We start from the raw sequence: 18729 nt of genomic DNA on the forward strand, positions 1-18729 counted from the left end.
ATCCAGCTTGGCCTTGGTCTCGGATATCGTTTTCTTGCGAAGATAGTAGTGTTTGATCAAAACTCGAAACCCAGATTTTTCCATATTAAAAAAAACTCGGAGCTTAGTCGCTTCTCAGTGCTGTAACTTGTAAATGCGTAAACATAAATGGCTGAAGTTTTGAAAGGCGTTATTTGAAGGATCAATCTCGACGAAAATGGTTCACATTAGTGAATACTAATGCCATCTCTTAGAATTTTCAGGTACTTATCAGTCGGATTAGCAACGGCCAACTACTGTAAATAACTTTGCCCGCCCGGTAGGTGACGAATCCAAAAGGAATATTATATTACCGTCGCACCACTCTTAAAAGGACCACTAAAAGGATCTTGAAAAGGACCCAAATATCTCAGACTAAATTGTTTCAAGTCGACTCTGCATATAGTCTCAAATGGGCCAGACTATTTCGCTAGAGAAAACTTAAAGATTTCTTTCGGTAGGGAGTGGTCAAAAAAGGAACGCCGCGTAAAGCTTACAATTAGAAATAATTATATTAAATGCGCCTAATTTAATTGTTTATTGTCAAATTTCTGAGTTAAGAGAAGTTGAAGAATAATTTGTTCATTAATGAAACAGAAGTGCAGTGAACGTTTGATTTCCATTTGTGAATTGTAAAGAAGTGGAGAAATAAGTATCAGTTTATGTTGAAACACCATGAACATTAATAATTTTATAAGAATTTGTGTACATTTTTTTCCTGAAAATATTCCGAAAATAATTTTTCTTACTAATGACAAGTGTTGAGGGTCACGGATGGTAAAGTTATGTGTGTATACTGACAATTTGACAGGTTGTTCATTGTTTTGGAGGTTATTTGTCAGAAGGAGAGTGAATAAATAAGAAAAAGCTTGTTTGTAGACAAATTAAAAATAGAAATGTCCACTGAAAAACAATTGAAGAATAAATGGTTTATTTATCCAAATGAAGCGAAGTGAAGGTTTTAATTGACTGAATTTGACGCCTTTGCAACCGTGTATATTTAAGCCATTGTTTGAAAAAAATGTGTTCATGTTTAAATGTCATAAATATTATTGATTTTCTTAGAAGGAATGTACACTTCCTGAAAATATTCAGAAAATAATTTTTCTTTATAATTACATGTTTTGAGGATGAAAAATGCTAAGGTTATGAATGTATAAATAAAAGTTGAGAGGGTGCTCATTGTTTTCGAGATTACAAGTACGTTTATTGTCTTTGACAGTTATGTATGAGTAGGTTGTGGTTTTGAGAGTGAATAATCTTACATAAACGATACTTACCACATCACTCTAATTCTGATTCATTGTTAAACAATTGTCTTCGTAGTTTGTTATTTCTTTTTGGGCCTTTTAGCGAAAGGTTTAATTTCAATAAATAGAGTTAAGCCTGTGGGTGCCGGCAACGGAAAAATGTTGCCGATGCTGGCAACGGAGCAATTTTGCTGGCGCTGGGAACAGAACAATCTTGTTGGTGCCGGCAAAATTGCTCGTTGCCGGCTTTTTTCCGCCGGGTGTGAAGTTCCGAAAAGCGTGTAGTGGTGTATTTTTCATCCACTGCTTACGAATATGGTCATGAAATTTGGAGAAAAAAACGAAACATTTTGAAGTCAAATCTTCAGCAACAAAAAAACTACGTTACTAACGTGCTGTTACTGGTGTATTTTGATGCATTCATTATGAACAATGGACATGGAACTCGCATAGCGAGAAAAGAGCGACATGCTTGCGAGGCGAGGTGCAGCGAGGAAGCTTAGGATATAGAAGCGAGCGTGGTTTAAATATGGTTTTTCATAGCACATCTATTGAAACTTCGAGTTTCGATACCTGTAGAGCGGGTTGAAACACGGTGTTGGCATCCCTACGGTTGAAACATTTCGTCTTCGAGTTTCGGAACATGTAATGCGAGTTGAAACACAGTGTTCACATCCCTAAGGTTGAAACATTTTTTTCAGCTCTAGAGTAGACGAGTTACAGGTACCTCAACTCGAATTTTCAATAGATTTGCTATGAAAAATAATATGCTTTACTAGGAACGTAACACAACAATCGCAACTCGTGTGAAGGCAGCCCTCGCTTCGCTCGGGCAGCAAACTTCACACTCGTTTCAATCGCTGCGTTTCATCCCTTGCAATGCAACATACTATTTACAGCTACCAATAGTAGTAGTGTTTACCATATTCGTAAGCAGTGAATGAAAAATACGTTACTACACGCTTTTCGGAACCTGAAACCCGGCGAAAAAAGCCGGCAACGAGCAATGTTGCCGGCACCGACAATATTGTTCCGCTGCCGGCACCGGCAACATTTTTTCGTGGACGGCACCGGAAAGATTGTTCCGTTGCCGACGCCGGCCGGCTAAACTGTGTTTATTGAAAATAAACCTTTCGCTGCAAGGCCCAAAAAGAAATAACAAACAACGAACACAATTGTTTAACAATTGACAACAACAGTACACTGCTAAAAATAATATTAAATTTAATATACCCATGTGCGTTAAAATTAATATATGAAGTATATGAAAACGCCATTAAGAGTGCGTATATTAAATTTCATATACATTCATGTTAATCACTTACCAGAAAAATCATATAATTTCATTTTTCACAAATTTAAAATAAGTTTAGCTGTAATTTTCGATTCTAAATAATAAAACATGATACATTCTTCCTGTTAACCAAAAATAAAATTGGATTATAAGTCGAAAAGACTTCAATTAAGCAAATAAATAACAGACTTAACCTACAATTAATTGTATTCCCCTTAAACTTTGACCATTTAGAGCAAAATTAGGAAAAATTTTACCCGTACATTGCACTTTCATTATAAATAACAACTGAGTCTACGAATTCTAGATTATTAATTTCATTGAGAATATTTGACAAGATGTAAGAAATGAAAGCAGGTTGAGTTTTCACGCACATTGCTATACTGACCTGTATATTAAATTTAATACACATGTATATTAAATTCACTACACCAATGTATGTTAAATTTCAGTAGCGGTAGTGCATATTTGCTTCACACACATGTATATTAAACCTCATACAGATTTTTCTAACAGTGAACTTGTAATCTCGAAAAAATGAGCACCCTCTCAACTTTTATTTACGCTCGTAACCTTACCACTTTTCAGCATCAAAACCTGTAATGTAAAGAAAAGTTATTTTCTGAATATTTTCAGGAAAAGTGTACATTCCTTCTAAGACATTTAATAATATTTATGAGATTTAAACATTAACACATTTTTTCAAACAATGGCTTCAATATTCACGCATGCAGAGTCGTCAAATTCACCCAATTAATACCTTAACTTCGCTTCATTTGCATAAATAAACCATTTATTCTTCAATTGCTTTTCAGTGAACATTTCTATTTTTCATTTGTCTACAATCTTTTTTTTTTATTTATTTACTCTCTTTCTGAAAAATAATCTCCAAAACATTGAGCAACCTGTCAAATTGTATGTATACACACATAACCTTACCACCCGTGACCCTCAACACTTATCATTAGTAAGAAAAATTATTTTCGGAATATTTTCAGGAAAAAAATGTACATTTATTCTTATAAAATTATTAATGTTCATGGGGCTTCAACATAAACACATAATTATTTCTCCACATCTAATTCGGCGTATTTAATATAATTCTTTTGTAATTTTAAAAGTTACGTGGCAATAAATAGGTTTAGTAATGTCACGCCGCCAATTGGACACTTCTGGCTTCATTCTCTAGCTTTTTCATGCACGCACGTCCATCTTTCGAACATATTTTACCACTGTGCACAAACTGTACCTTTTTATGTGGAAAAATGTATTCATTTTTATTTATATATTATTTTATTATGATTCTCACAATTAGTTTAACAAATTACCGAATTTTACCGAATTTTGTGTGCGCAATTAGTTACTATTCATCTGCTCGAAAATTATAGTCGGCAGATAGCATTCAAATGACTCCAACTTTCGAGGTCAACTGATGCAATTCAATGGCATTGCTTTGTTCCCAATCTTCACTCGCTGGAGAGAATTAAATTGTCTCCAATGTTCGCGTTTGCCTCACGGTATTAAATACTATTAAGTTGACTTCGATGTTAATTGTCCAAATCATTATTAAAATGTATACACTTTTTAGTTGATATTTTGACCACATTAAAAAGAATTGAAATGGGACATAATACTTTCCCGATAAAAGGTATTAAAACGTATATTTCAAATATAGGATTGATTATGCATTCAAAACTGTTCAAATTCTACGATATATGTATAGATATTTATTCAATTCTTTCGTTCTTACCGGGTGGCTCTGATGGCTATACCGCAAACCGATTATAAAAAAAGTTTCGAGGATTGGATCAAGCGCTAGCATAAGTGCGTTGCAGTGGATGGGGAGTAGTTTGAAGGGGACAATATCGATTATGATGAATAAACTTGTATTTTTTATTTTAAAAATAATGTCCTAAAACTTTTTGATCAAGGTGGTATATCTATAGATAGAGTTTGGTGTTTTAGGAGATATAGTTCAGCAAATGTTGATCCAATCAATTAAAGTGATTATGATTGTATTTTTACGTTGATTGCACTGAATATTATACATTTTCATTGTTTCCTAAAATCTAAGGGACCGCCAGTGATGCCGTTCCCAGGAGAAAAACCACCGACATCCTTCGGCCTTCCTCCAGGTGCACCCTCTGCTCCGAATGCCCCGCCTTACCGCCAGGGTGGTAACGTAGGCTTCTCACAACTACACACATCCTTCGGAATGCCTCAACCTCATGCCCCTTGTCCATCATCTAATCCCTACCCTTCTGCTGTCTCCTATCCTTCATCAAATCCTTACCCTACACAAAATAATTCTTGCCAAGGTCAAGGACCAACTCCATCCTCTATGCCTTATCCACAACAGCCTCATTCATCTCCTTATGATCAACAATCACATCAACCATCTGCTTACTCTCAACAACCACCTCAACCATTTCCTTACCTGGAACAACCATCTCAATCAACTCCTTACCCTCGACAGCCACCTCAACCATCTCCTTATCCACAACAAGGAATGCACTTGCCTTCAGGAATGCCTCATCCTCAGCATCAGAGTATGCCTCAGCATCGTAGTATGCCTCAAGGAATGCCTCATCCTCAAAACATGCCTTCAAGTATGCCCCAACATCTTGGTATGCCTCAAGGAATGCCGCATCCTCAGAACATGCCATCAAGTGTACCCCAACCAGCTATGGGTCAACAGTCATACAATTCATATTCGCAACTTCAAGGATCAGGAGTTTATCCAACTCTACAAAGTGCATCCAGTCCTTCATACTGTTCCAATTCTTCATCTACTCTTAGTTATCAATCAAATATTTCGACTCCCTATAGAGGCGAGAGCTGTTACGGGGGACAGGGGACTGGGGATAAATTTCCTTCAAACGCTGCTCTAAAGCCTTTCTCAACTAATTGTGCTGCCCCAGCCCCCCGGATATCCAACGGCAAGCCCAAGGTGAGATATCTTTTAAATCATAAACCCATTCCTTCAACACCATCATTTGTGGATTTTGTGAAAAAACGTTTTGAACGACAAGAAATTTGGTACCAAACTATGCAGAAATTAAGATACTAAAATTGCCACAAGAGAAGATTGTTCAAATTATTTAGGAAGATTACAATACAAATTAACATCATAAGTAAAAAGATTTGTAATGTGTAGAGGGCCGTTTAAAAAATACGTAACGTTTTTTTTTTCTGAGAATCGTAACACCCTAGTTCAATTTTGAAAACAAGTAGTAATTTAGAGCACATTTTTCTTTATAAAATTTCCTTTTAAGCTATTATCTGAAATAATACATACAAAGATCTATCCACACAAAGAACACAAACAAGGTAATTGGGAAAATGCTTCAACTTTACATCGATCAACTGAAAACGTGTGAAAGTGTCTAAGCTATCGGACCTATCTGTTCTTTCATACATGTTTCATACTTTCAGGGCTCTTATTTAAAATCATAAATGCCAAAAATTCTAACATTTTCACAGGCCCACTGTGTTGTGTCCTATGTTTTCTCAGTTTTAGTACAAAGTGGTCAGAAAAATTCAGCCGCTAATGTAAATTGCGTGGTATTTTCGATACCCTACGATTGGGTTTACGTACCTGAGGTGCAAATTTCAATTTTTATTATCTACATTATATTTTTTAATAATATAACAATAATGGTAAGTCCCTCTTAGGTACCAGTGGGTTCTAAGGGGCGGACATTTTGCACCTACTGTGAACGCGCCTAAAACATTTCGCTGGAACGCTCTGTACTACTAGAGGGAATTAACACTTATGTATACACTAATTGCACCCCTCCGTAAGTTTGTTTTAAAAAGTCCGCAAAAGTATCCTGAAAATTTTGTTGTAAAATTATATTCGAAAAGATCATCGAAAAAGAAAACTTTTACATTTTGTTAAATTTGTTATACGTAGAACCGTTTTTAGGTTAGGGCGAATAAACAATTCAAGTAATTCAACTGTAATTACGCTGATTACAAAAATTTTTTTACTTCGAAAAAATCTGAAATGTTTTTTGTTAATAACAATCTTCACAAACAAATATCTATATTTGATTTAGTTTTTATTTTTAAACGCGCTTCTCAAATTAGTCGTTCTCTCAGTTATCATTCTGAAAAATCGTTCTTTTGTTAATAATAGTTGTCATCAAGAAAAGCCTAGGTTTAACGATCCTTTTCCTTTCATTCGCGTTTCTGGAACCAGGCAGATATAAAAACTTTTTATATCTCTTAAATTTGCTTGAACTTAAACCATTTGTTTATTGCGATTTTATAAACAATTAATTTACCTTTTCGTTTCCTAGTATTATTGAGCAATATTGTCAAATAAAAATTGCTTAATATTAAGAAACTATATTGTAAATATGATTAGAAAACCAACATATAAATAACTAAACATGAAATCGAAAATCTTAACTGAAGGGTGGCTGCGCAGAACTAGATAACCGACATATTTCTCAAAATGGATATATGGCATAAAAAAATCTTTAAAAATCAAATATACGTTGTGATAAAAAGATTGATTTAAATCCTAATGTTTTAATACAGCAATAACGCAAAATATTTTTATCTAAATTTTTTGCTACAATTTTAAGATAGTAGAGATTGCTGCTCCTTTGGAAAACTAGATTTACTATCTTATCTGGAAATTATCGTGTGTCTACGAATAACGTCACCTTTCAGAGGGGCGTCGATCAGAGTGATACCATGAGCCCTCTATTTCTTTGCATCAAACTATTTTACGTTATTCGCTTGGGGTGGTTCAATGAGCGAAGAACGAGCTGACTGTACTTATCTTACACGTAAGATCATGCATGTGCATAAGAGTATACATACAGGATGGATACGCTGGGGCTTACATACATGGCGAACTTGATGCTACCCGAATTGCACAACAGCATGGAAGAAGCCATTGTACAGGGTTATTTTCATAATTCGCGCCTTTAAAGTTGCATTCGGATCAGCCCTTCGGTCAAATCCGTGCATCTTCGGATCAATTTTATCTTAGTTTCCATCGTTGCGTTCGAAACTTTAAATGGATACAAGTGTCAAAACAATATAGATTATGCTACATAGTAATTGCAAATAATAAAAGTGTTTAATTAATAATGAAGTGAGACATGTGTGAGGCAATTTTTCAGATCCATTTTTTACTTTTGTGGCAGATTTTATCTAAATTTCCCTAAAAATTCATCTTTTTTGGGTAGTAAAAGCAACTATTTTGATGAACACTCGTCTATTTCGAACAGCTATTTCTATCTTTTAGATTTAAAAATCGCATTTTAATTTGAACATTTATCTATTAAATTCCGCGTTCAGAATTAATCTCTTTTTTTAAATTCAACTATTTTGTCTAACATTATTCTATTTTCGACAGAAACTTTCATCCTTTGAATTGAAAACTCGATTTTTAATTTGAAAATTTTCTGTTGAAAATGGAATAATGTTCAACAAAATAGTTAAATTTTTGAAGAACGGGTTAAATTTGTATCCAAAAAGCTGAATTATATACTAAAAAAAGGCATTTTAAATTAAATACATGAACTTTGCACAAAAGAAATTCATTTTCCTATAAGTCTAATTTCCTAGACAAAAAATTAACGTTTAATCATAGTTGCATTTTTGACAAAAAAGATTAATTTTCTTGTAGTTAAAAAAAATCACTTTTTAAACAATAACAAAAAAACTCTACAAAATAGTTCAATTTTCAGAAAACAAATTTTTTCAACTAAATTGATGAATCATGAACAAAAAAACTTGTTCATCAAAATAGTTGATTTTACTACCCAAAAAAGATGACTTTTTAGGGAAATTTAGATAAAATCTTCAACAAAAGTAAAAAATGAATCTGAAAATTTGACGGTTTTCCTCCAAACTTTAGGGTATTTCTTGGTGTTTAAAAATCTGGGGTATAATTCCCGGTTTTCCCAGTCAGTGGCCACCCGACTTGAACTTGTTCAGTGCTTTAATTTTTGCTCACTTAAAATATGTGGCTGATTTTTTTTTTTTTTTTGAGTCAAATATTTAGAAGTTAATAATAAAATGAGTTTTCGGTTGCACCTGGTGTGATAATTCTAAATAACCCTGAAAATAATAATGATATAGGTAGATCTGAAAGGTACACATAGAAACATAACCTATAATTCCTTGTGGCATTTGCAGGTTTCCTTAATCTGGCATTAAATTTAACCAGCTATGGATAATAATTGTTGCACAAATAGACAAAATGTGCAAACAGATTTTAAGGTCAAGTACTGGACACTTAAAAAACACAATATTGGTTGATTTATCTCTCAGATTGTGCTTTCAAAAATTGCTTGCTTCGCGATCGAAGACAGTTCAACTGGGCGTAAAATACCAATCATCTCAATTTTAATTTCTAAATCTGCCTTAGCAAAGTGGATATCAGTTTGTGTGCATGCGGTATACCTACGATGGCCACACGACGGACACATGCAAAGGGTTGAGGGCCACTTTCATTTACCTCATGTCGGTCATTGTTGGTGGTGCAGAACTTTGCACACCGACCGAGTCCTGGAAACACTCATGGATTTAGAATCGATATATATATATATCAATCAAATGACCATCACGGGTATACGGGCGAGTGGGGGCCGCCATGTTTCTATCAACTGATATTTCTAATGCATTGTGACTCTATTTCTCTCTGATTATACTTTAGATTGATTAATTATTCTTTACCAAAAAAGTGTTTTGTGGTTTTGTATGTTTATCACTGACAGTGTCGGCAGTAATAATTTAAATAATAATTACTTATTGTCAATTTAACAATGCATTTTTTCCGTGTAATAAATCCTATCACCAACGAGACTTTAATTTATTTTAGTGGTTGATGAACCCAAATTTTGGGATGAGGTCCAGAGAAAACATTTTCGAAAATAAAAAAATCCCTAAAAACTTGATTAATTAAAATACCGGCTAGACAAATTGCTTCGAGATTTTTTTTTCTGATACACTGATACCAACAAAATGATTTAAAATTAATTTTAGGGGCTGATCGAATGCCAGTTTTGGAAATCAGATACAGATATATCAATTTCGAAAATAAAATAATTAAAAAAAAAAAGAATTGGAATGGAAATATCGGCCTAAAATTTCTCTTATAGATTTAGTACTAATACACTCCTATTCTCAGCCAGTATTTAATTTATTTCAGTGGCTAATCAAACCAAATTTTGAGATGAGGTCCAGAGAAAACATTTTCGAAAATAAAATAAATCCCTAAGGACTTTAATAATTAAAATTCGGACTTGTTAAATTGCTTCGAGATTTTTTTTTGTTCACCGATATCATCAAAATTACTTCAAATTGATTTTAGGGGCTGATCAAATGCCAGTTTGGAAATCAGATACAGATATCAATTTCGAAAATAAAATAATTTTTAAAAAATTGGAATGAAAATATCGGCCTAAAATTTCTCTTCTAGATATAGTACTGATACACGCCTATCCTCAGCGAGTCTTTAATTTATTTCAGTGGCTAATCAAACCACATTTTGAGATGAGGTCCAGAGAAAACATTTTCGAAAATAAAATAAATTCCTAAGAACTTTAATAATTAAATAATAGTTTAGGATGTTAATTTTGTTTGTCTACTTGGTCATAATCAATATTATTAAAATATTGATTAATTTGTAAGATTGTGAAAAAACGCTCTCTAGCTCAGCTGGGATATGAGCCCAGGTCCTTCAGATTGCTGGTCTGATGCCGGTCTGATAATTAAAAGTCAGACTTTTTAAATTGCTTCCAGATTTTTTTTGTACATGGATACCATCAAATTACTTAAAATTGATTTTAGGGGCTGATCAAATGCCAGTTTGGAAATCAGATCCAGATATAGCAAGTTCGGAAATAGAATAATTAAAAAAAAATTGGAATGAAAATATCGGCCTAAAATTTCTCTTCTAGATTTATTACTGATGCATTCCTATCCTCAGCGAGTCTCTAATTTAATTTAATGGTTGATCAAATTAAATTTTGAGATGAGGACGAGAGAAAACATTTTCTAAAATAAAAATAAACCCTAAAAATTTTATTAATTAAACTCCGGGCAAGTTAAATTGCTTAGAGATATCTTTTTGATACGCCTATACCATCGAAATGACTCAGATTATTAATTTTAGGCTGATCAATCCTCAGTCTTGTGATAAGGTCCAGAGATAAAGATTTTTCAACCATGTTTATTAAAACACGCCAAGCCGAAATGCACTAATTCCATCTGCATTTCCTGATGTGTATTTCTTCTAGGATCGATCTGTGAAAAAAACAATGGTCATCTATTATTAAATTGAGAAATAACGTTTACTTTATTAAACTAATTATAAAGTAATGATTGTTAAGTCATTATTTCGAGGTTATGTTCAGATTCACGTTTTTGTCCTAATCGCTGTAAGTAATTGTAGGTAGTGTCAATTTAAAGTTTACGCATGTAATATTTTATTTACTTTATTTAATACGTATCCTATATTTTTTTTGCCGCAAATAAGCGTTAAACACAATTCACTCTTCGCCCACTGGAAGCCCAGAATATCATTACTATTTTATAGTATTTGTCACTCAGCAGACATTCCATAATGTTATTGGCACAGCAAAAATTGGCGTTAACTTCTCAGTTCACATGTCTCACTTCATTATTAATTAAACACTTTTATTATTTGTAATTACTATGTAACATAATCTATATTATTTTGACACTTGTATCTATTTAAAGTTTCGAACGCAACCATGGAAACTAAGATAAAATTGATCCGAAGATGCACGGATTTGACCGAAGGGCCGATCCGAATGCAACTTTAAAGTTGCGAAATATGGAAATACCCCTGTACAATGGCTTCTTCCCTGCTGTTGTGCAATTCGGGTAGCATCAAGTTTGCCATGTATGTAAGCCCCAGCATGTCCACCCTGTACATCTGTAGCCGTCAAGGGGGGCGAGGACTTCTGGATCTCCAGTGCCTTCATAAACCAATTGATCTAAAAACAGATTAGATTGTTGCAAATGGTAGAGATGCTCTCCTTAAAATGGTCAGAAACCACGAGATGATTGGCAAAGGAGCGTTCCTTTACAAATCCGCGGGGCAAGCGGCCAAGGCCCTTTGCCTGAATTTTAACATCAAATGTGAGAAAAGTGCATTACTTTGTCTAGATATCTCACTTCTAAAATTCTAAATGTAGAAATGTAGAAAAATAGTCGTTCCCTCTCGATGAAAAGGCACTGAAACAGCAAAGAAACGGCACCACCTAGTGCCGTTCCAGTGCTGCTCGTTTAAAACTACTCAAAGTCCGGTTTAAAATACGAAAACAATTAATATTTCTGATATCAACTCCAAAAAATAAGTATTAATGATTTATAGAAAATTTTAAAAGGGGAGTTAGGTTGTTGACGGCCAACTACTGTAAATAACTCTGCTCGTCCGATACGTGACGAATACAATAGGACCATTATGTGACCTTCGCATTACTCTGCTGTGAGTGCCGTTTAGTTGCCGAAATCAGCATAAAAAGTCACTGAAATTGTACTGGCGACCCAGTGCCGTTCATCAGTGCTATTTCAGGGTATTTTCATCGGCAGGCTTGTCAAAAGAGCAAGCTTTTGCTTTTCTCAGATCACCAAGGCTTAATTCAGGTACAGAAAGTTTCATTTTTGGCATACTTGTACGGTGTAATTTCCACCTTAGTATACCGTGACCGCATCTTATGTCGAGATATTCCCAACGATAGGTGCAGAGCGTGTCTTGCACACGCTGAGTACCTAGAACACATACTATCTGGATATCCCACCCATGCAGGAACGACGGATTTCTACAGGCATAATGTGGCTCTAAGAATGCTTTATTACTATCTGTGTCGCTCTTACGATGTTAGCCGCGACCCTGTCCTGCCGAACGCTCCGAGGGAGATAGAGCCAATTGTCCAAAACGAGAAATGCCAAATTTTCTGGAACTACAATTTTTGGTCCGACGTCTCCGTTGCACACTCGAGACCTGACATCGTTCTCCAAGACTTCGAGAAACGAACTATATTCGTAATTGAATTCTCGGCTCCGGCCGGCCACAACATCACTGCCAAGGAGAAGGAAAATACCCAAAGTACCCAAAATATTCGGTTAAAATAATGGCCCTTGTGATCGGTGCTCTTGGAAGTGCGAAACTATCACTGGTTTGTAAACCTAAAGCTAAAATATGGCAAGGCACTTGCGAGATAGATGTAGAAAGCTGTCACGCTTGGGTAGCTTCGTGTCCTTAAGGCGGAATAGGGTTTCGCCGGCCTGTCGTTATGATTTCATCGTGACCTGTGACCACCCATCTCACGGTCGTGAGACGAGGCCATGGGTATGATATTACCGTGGTGCAAGAAACTTGCACCGCCATAGCGGAAGAATCAGAAAGAAACTACTTTACCGATCGTTTCCGATTTCTATGTGAATTTTGCTTCCGTTTCTTTCCGCACGCTTTCTCTTTCCGAAGCTTCCCGATGCCTTTCCGAACTTTTGCGAAGTGTCCCACTCCCTTTAATTCTTTCTGAACCTTTCCGATTTCTTTTCGAATAAATGACGAAGTTTCCCAATAGAAAAAATCTCGAGAGATACCTGGTTTTTAAAGGGCCACGACTTGATGATGGTGACCCTAAATTCTGCGAAATACGTTGCGAAATGGAGAAAAATGGGTACAAAATTGACATGCCCTGCATGTGCACCTTGTAACTGTATTTGTAATCTGTCACAAGGCCAGCTGTAACCGTCACTCTACACAGGGTATCGGGGCGTCCTTCGCTATCGACCGTAGGTCAAGACTACGATTCTCAAAGAGTTGAGTCTTCCAAGACATTGGCTTTCTGATGAGACTATCATCAACCGATATAACGTTAAAAATAATTATACACGTGTCCCGGATTTTTGTATCCCTTGTAAGAACTATGAGCATTTGTAAATCACATTAACCAAGGGTGCAGAAGCTCTACCGGTTTGCGCGCATGGTCATCCATGAAGCCCTGCCGCTCTAGTGGGAAAGAGCCTGGCTGGTAACCATGCTGCCGTGGGTTCATAGTATATTGCGTAACAAGGACTTTTTCATAAAAAATGTATCGAAAATTTGACTTGAGATTCCTGAAACTTCTTTGCGTCTCATCAAAGTTGTTATTCTTTGTAATTACGTAGACAGTGACAGATATAGTTTGGAGACTGAAGTTAGCCTCGATTCTCGAAACAAGGTTCGATAAAAGGGAAAATGGCTGCAGACAACTGCAAATAAAGTAGAATGTACATACTTTCGACACCGGTTACGCCGTAAGTTACTTTCGCAGTCGCCTGTTTCTACTTTCAAGTCGGGTTGAAAACACAACTTTCGACCCGCTACGAGGGCATCGAAAGTCAAGTTTTCGATACATGTGTTGTGAAAAATCTTTTTCTCAAGTTTTTTTTCGTATTGTAAACATGTGAAATAATAATTCTTAGTGTTTCCCCGGCGATTAAATTATTTTTCGAGAAAATCTGGAATATTGTGTAATATCGAAATTTATAGCCGGGCGACTTGATAAGCTGGAGTTTATAAATAAATTTGCAGAGAGCCTAATTTTGAAATTTGATAGTTTTGAAATTTATTGCTGGGTAAGTGGATCAATGTAAAATTTATAAAGAAAAGTCAATATTCGCCAGTTTTGTAATTTTGGAATAATTATCAATGTGGAAAATTCTGCAATATCCACAATAGTTTTTGAGCGACTTGGTAAGCTTGTAATTTATAAATAAATTTGCAGAGGGCCTAATTTCGAAATTTGATAGTTTTGAAATTTATTGCTGTGTAACTTGATACATTTATAATTTATAATCCAGTTATAATTTTAAAGTTGGTAAATTTACAAATTTACATATAATCATAAATTGTTTTAACTATGCAATTTGTGCGTATGTAGATGTTATCTGCGAAAAGTATATTTCAATATTTTGTATGAAATTGTATCCACATTTTGTGTTTTTATTTCCCAATTGCATTACGATTATACAATTAAATTATTCGACAAGTTTCTGAATGACATTTATTTCCCAGTAATATTTTTGAAAAAAAAAATTCAATCGCCGGGGAAGCATAAAAAATGATTATTTGACATGTTTCCTATGCAAACAAAAAATTTGAGAAAAAGATATGAACCTACGGCAGCGTGGTTACCAGCCAGGGTCTTTTCCATTGAATCGGTGGATAGGGTTGCCACCTAGACGGAATTTAACCGACCTAGGTGGAATTTTCGGTCTAAGGCCGGTTGGCGGTCGGATCCTCGACAGGACCTGTACAAGGAAAATTTCACACCAAAACATATATCTTTTGATATATTTTGAACATTTCTTCATCTTTAAATCAGCTGCTGAAACCGCGAAATCCCAATTTGCGCCTATGTACGGTACATGGGTGCTGGAATGAAGTGTACGGTGAGAGAGTTAATATGCAAGATACCTCTAAATGCTTGAAAGTTTTATTTTTAAGATTGTATTACTTATTCGATTTATTTTGATGCAGTATCAAGAAGTCGATTTCTTGAGTGTTCATAGTTCGTGCCAGTTTGTGCAGTACCTGATCGCAATAATATTGTGGCAACAAGTAAAGATATTATAATGCAATTATAGTATTATTTATAGCTTAAAATGAGGCAATTCAATTTTAAAATTTCACCCTACTAACTGTCGTTTCATGATATCCCTAAAATTGAATAAAACAACGTTATTTATTGAATAAAACTGTCTTTAAATTTTTTATTTTACTCGCCTTTGTAGTATATTTTAAATAGTGACAGGAGCAATATTTTGCTTCGAATTGAGAGCAGATACTTCTTTTTCTCAAAATTGTGCCCCTGTTACTGTTACAAAATTTTAATTTATAAAAAATTTTGAAACTTTATGGGGGGCAATATACCGGCGCACGCATGCGGGTGGACACGCCATGCGACGCATATGCGACTCAATTGTTGATGCAACTGTCTCTAACCTTGCTCTCACGACGTGCGGATTGATCTGCACGTCACGCCCGCACCATGCGGGCTCCATGTGGACATTTTGCTATCTGGGTGGTGGCTGATTATACATAGAGTTACGAGACACACACAGGGCATGTCAATTTTTACCCATCTTTCTCCATTTCGCAACGTATTTCGCAAAATTTAGGGTCACCATCATCAAGTCGTGGCCCTATGAACAACAGTTATCTCTCGAGAATTCTTCTATTATGTTTGAATTGTGAGTAAAAAAAATAAATTTGCAAACGATTCTAACTGTTGAAATGCTTTCGTCTGCTACCCGCTGATTTCTCTCTTTCGCAAAATTTATATTTGTCGTGAAAATAATCATTTCCTCAACAAATGGTTTGATTTTCTAACACTTTATTGGTCCGAGGATCTCGCAAAACCCCGGCTATTGGACAAGTTTTATTTATTTGGATCGCTAATTCTTTGGAAAAAATATATATTGAGTCAGTGCCGTACGTATAAAAAACATTCAAAGTCGGATTTAATTAACACCCATAGGGAGCGTTCAATTATGATGCCACGCACCGAGGGGCAGGGGGTGTTCTTGTCAAGCGTGACAAATCGTGACATATGGGGGGGGGGGGGGGGGGGGCAGTCATTCTGCGCGTGATGTTACGGAGGCTTTTCTTGTTTTTAATTCGTAACCTGAAAAGTATTAAGTCCATATATCTCATTGCTGTTTGATATTTTCTTTGAGAAGAATAAAAAAGTGTTACGAATCAGGTTTATATTTTTTATTATGTTCATATGAGGTTTGATTCCCATATTTGAGGAGATTCCGAAAATTATTTTATAATTATTTTAAAAATGTGAAAGGGGTGGGGGGTTTAAAGAAAGTGACGTAACATTATAGGTGGGGGTCTCATCAATTCGTGACTGAGGATGACAAGGGGGGAGGGGGGGGGGTAAAAGCTAGAAATACAGCGTGACTTCATATGTGATGGCTCCCTGAAATTGATTTTAAGATAAGCTTTTGTAGGTTGTGAATTTTAAATTTCACTATATTGTAGTTTCAAATTCGAATATTCAACATTTTAGGACCATTTCGCTATCACATATTTCAAAATTTCGTATTAAAAAACTTGATAGTTTTGAATTTAATAATTTTAGAAAAACATAAACTTGTACAATTTAAAAAAATGAAATCATATAATAGCAATATTGTTTTGTATTATTTATCTTAATTTTTAATTTGCAATGTAAGATCTTAAAATGATAAGATTTTTAGTTAAAGATTTAAACAAATAAGCAATTTCAATTTGAAAAACATTTTATATTCGAACATTTCTAGAAGGAATAATAATTCGAAAGGTAGATTTTAAGTTAAAAAATTGAAAATAGAGTTTAAAATAAAAAACGATGAACATTAAACTGTCTGAAATTGATACATCAGCAAATGGACAATTTCGGTAATTTTAAGTGGTTACAATTTCATAATTCAGAACTTTCATGAACAACGCTAAATTTTTATTTTTTTCCTTTTATAGGTAATAATTTTGCAATTAAAATTGAATTAGTTAAAATTTGTAAAGTATTATTAGCAAATTAAAAATTAATAATTTTGAAGCGATTTAAATTTACTGCAAGTAATTGAAATTTGAAAGGGCTTAAGTATAAAAATGTTTTAATATCAATTTTTAGCGGCTATAGTTTTTTCAGTTTTAAATAATGAAGTTCGTATTCGTTTAAGTTTCGACGTTCGGGAATAGACATTTCTTCATTTTCAACGTTTCCCATTTGAAATAACTATTTCGAAAGGTTTTCTTTAAAAGAATTAAATTCATTTTTCATTTAGAAAAAGTTGTCTAATCAGTTTTTATGTTTACTTGTAATTTTTGTATGCAGTGACAATTTAAAATTGTAGAATTTCAGAAGCTTTACCCTTTCCCTAGCTTCTCGTGGGAACGACAATGACAACACCAGACATAGTTGTAGTAAGTGCGGTTCAAAATAACAGAACGCGCAGGGCTCCCGGCAATGGTTCAGCGAACAATGCCGACCACTCTAGAGCTGGGGGAGCCAATGAAAATGGATTCAATGCGATGGATCGACTGGATCTCGCGACCTTTGGTTGGATGGAGCGACTGAATCTTGACTTGATAGAGTGCTACGATGCGAGTGTGGCCCCTGAACGGGGTACATGGCACGGCTGCATGCTCTGTGGTGCGAGAAACACCCGGAATTATCGCACTTTTCGCAGCAACGTCTGCGAAACCATGCTAAACTACTCCGAAAAAGGGGCTATGTAAGCGTAACGCCTACTCTACCACAGCTAGAACAAGCCGGCAACAGAGAAAGAGAGGCGACACTAAGATCAACCGCGGGCAGGCATCCAATAGAGGAAGAGCGATGCTTTATGACCCGGAGAAACATCAACACCAAGGTTTCTCTCAAGCCTAAAGATCTGGCTGAAATGGATGACAAGCTTCGTGGACATTTTCTCGGAGAATCCGACCTCTGGGCTATCAATTATTGTGTGTATAATGCAGCGAGAGCTTTGGCCGATGCGAACCGTAAAACAAAACCAACGGTTGATCATAAGACCAAAAGGCGAATGCATCAACTTGCCATAAAGATAGGCTGGGCAAGACAGTACGCGTTCCGCATTCAGTGTGTGAATCACTACATTACATCTGGCAGGAATTTTACCGGCAAGGTTCGAAAATTCGCGCGCGAACTCCGGACCCGTTATCACACACTTAACAAGTCAAACCTGCTGAATATCAGGCAGCATATTGTTGAGAAAATACGGATACTATCTGACGCTAAGAGATGTCTAGAGCGGAGGGAGAGGTGGGTTCCATTTACTGTTCCATTTACTGACCCTCCGTTTACTGTCGAACACCCGCCCAAACCAGAGGAGGTCGAAGCATTTTGGAGAGAAGTCTATGAAGTGCAGCATCGACTGGACGAAGACTCTGAAAATATAAATAGCTTCAAGGAGCTATGTGATGCTCTCATAACACCTGATAAAGAATGCCCACACATCACTACCGAGGAGGTGAAAAAAGTATTAAGAGGGATGATTCCGCACCAGGTAGTCCGGGAGCTGGGTATGTTCCCGTATGCATTCAAGAGGCAAAAGGTAAAAACTAGTTAATCTTATGTATTTTGACCCGCTGAATCCAATGGTACCGGT

The 18729-nt window shown here is 35.5% G+C and overlaps 1 protein-coding gene across 1 annotated transcript in view; it reads left to right on the forward strand.

The window, feature by feature from the left end:
- Positions 1 to 4521: 4521 nt before the first annotated feature.
- LOC117168429 (annexin B9-like) overlaps positions 4522 to 18729 on the forward strand; it is a 24310-nt gene continuing 10102 nt past the window's right edge. The window contains exon 1 of the mRNA XM_033354074.1: positions 4522 to 5512. Coding sequence (XP_033209965.1) covers positions 4649 to 5512 — 864 coding nt within the window. The 5' untranslated portion in view covers positions 4522 to 4648. The remainder of the gene's footprint in view (positions 5513 to 18729) is intronic.

The sequence above is a fragment of the Belonocnema kinseyi genome, chromosome 2 (assembly GCF_010883055.1).
Source record: "Belonocnema kinseyi isolate 2016_QV_RU_SX_M_011 chromosome 2, B_treatae_v1, whole genome shotgun sequence".
Lineage (NCBI taxonomy): Eukaryota > Metazoa > Arthropoda > Insecta > Hymenoptera > Cynipidae > Belonocnema > Belonocnema kinseyi.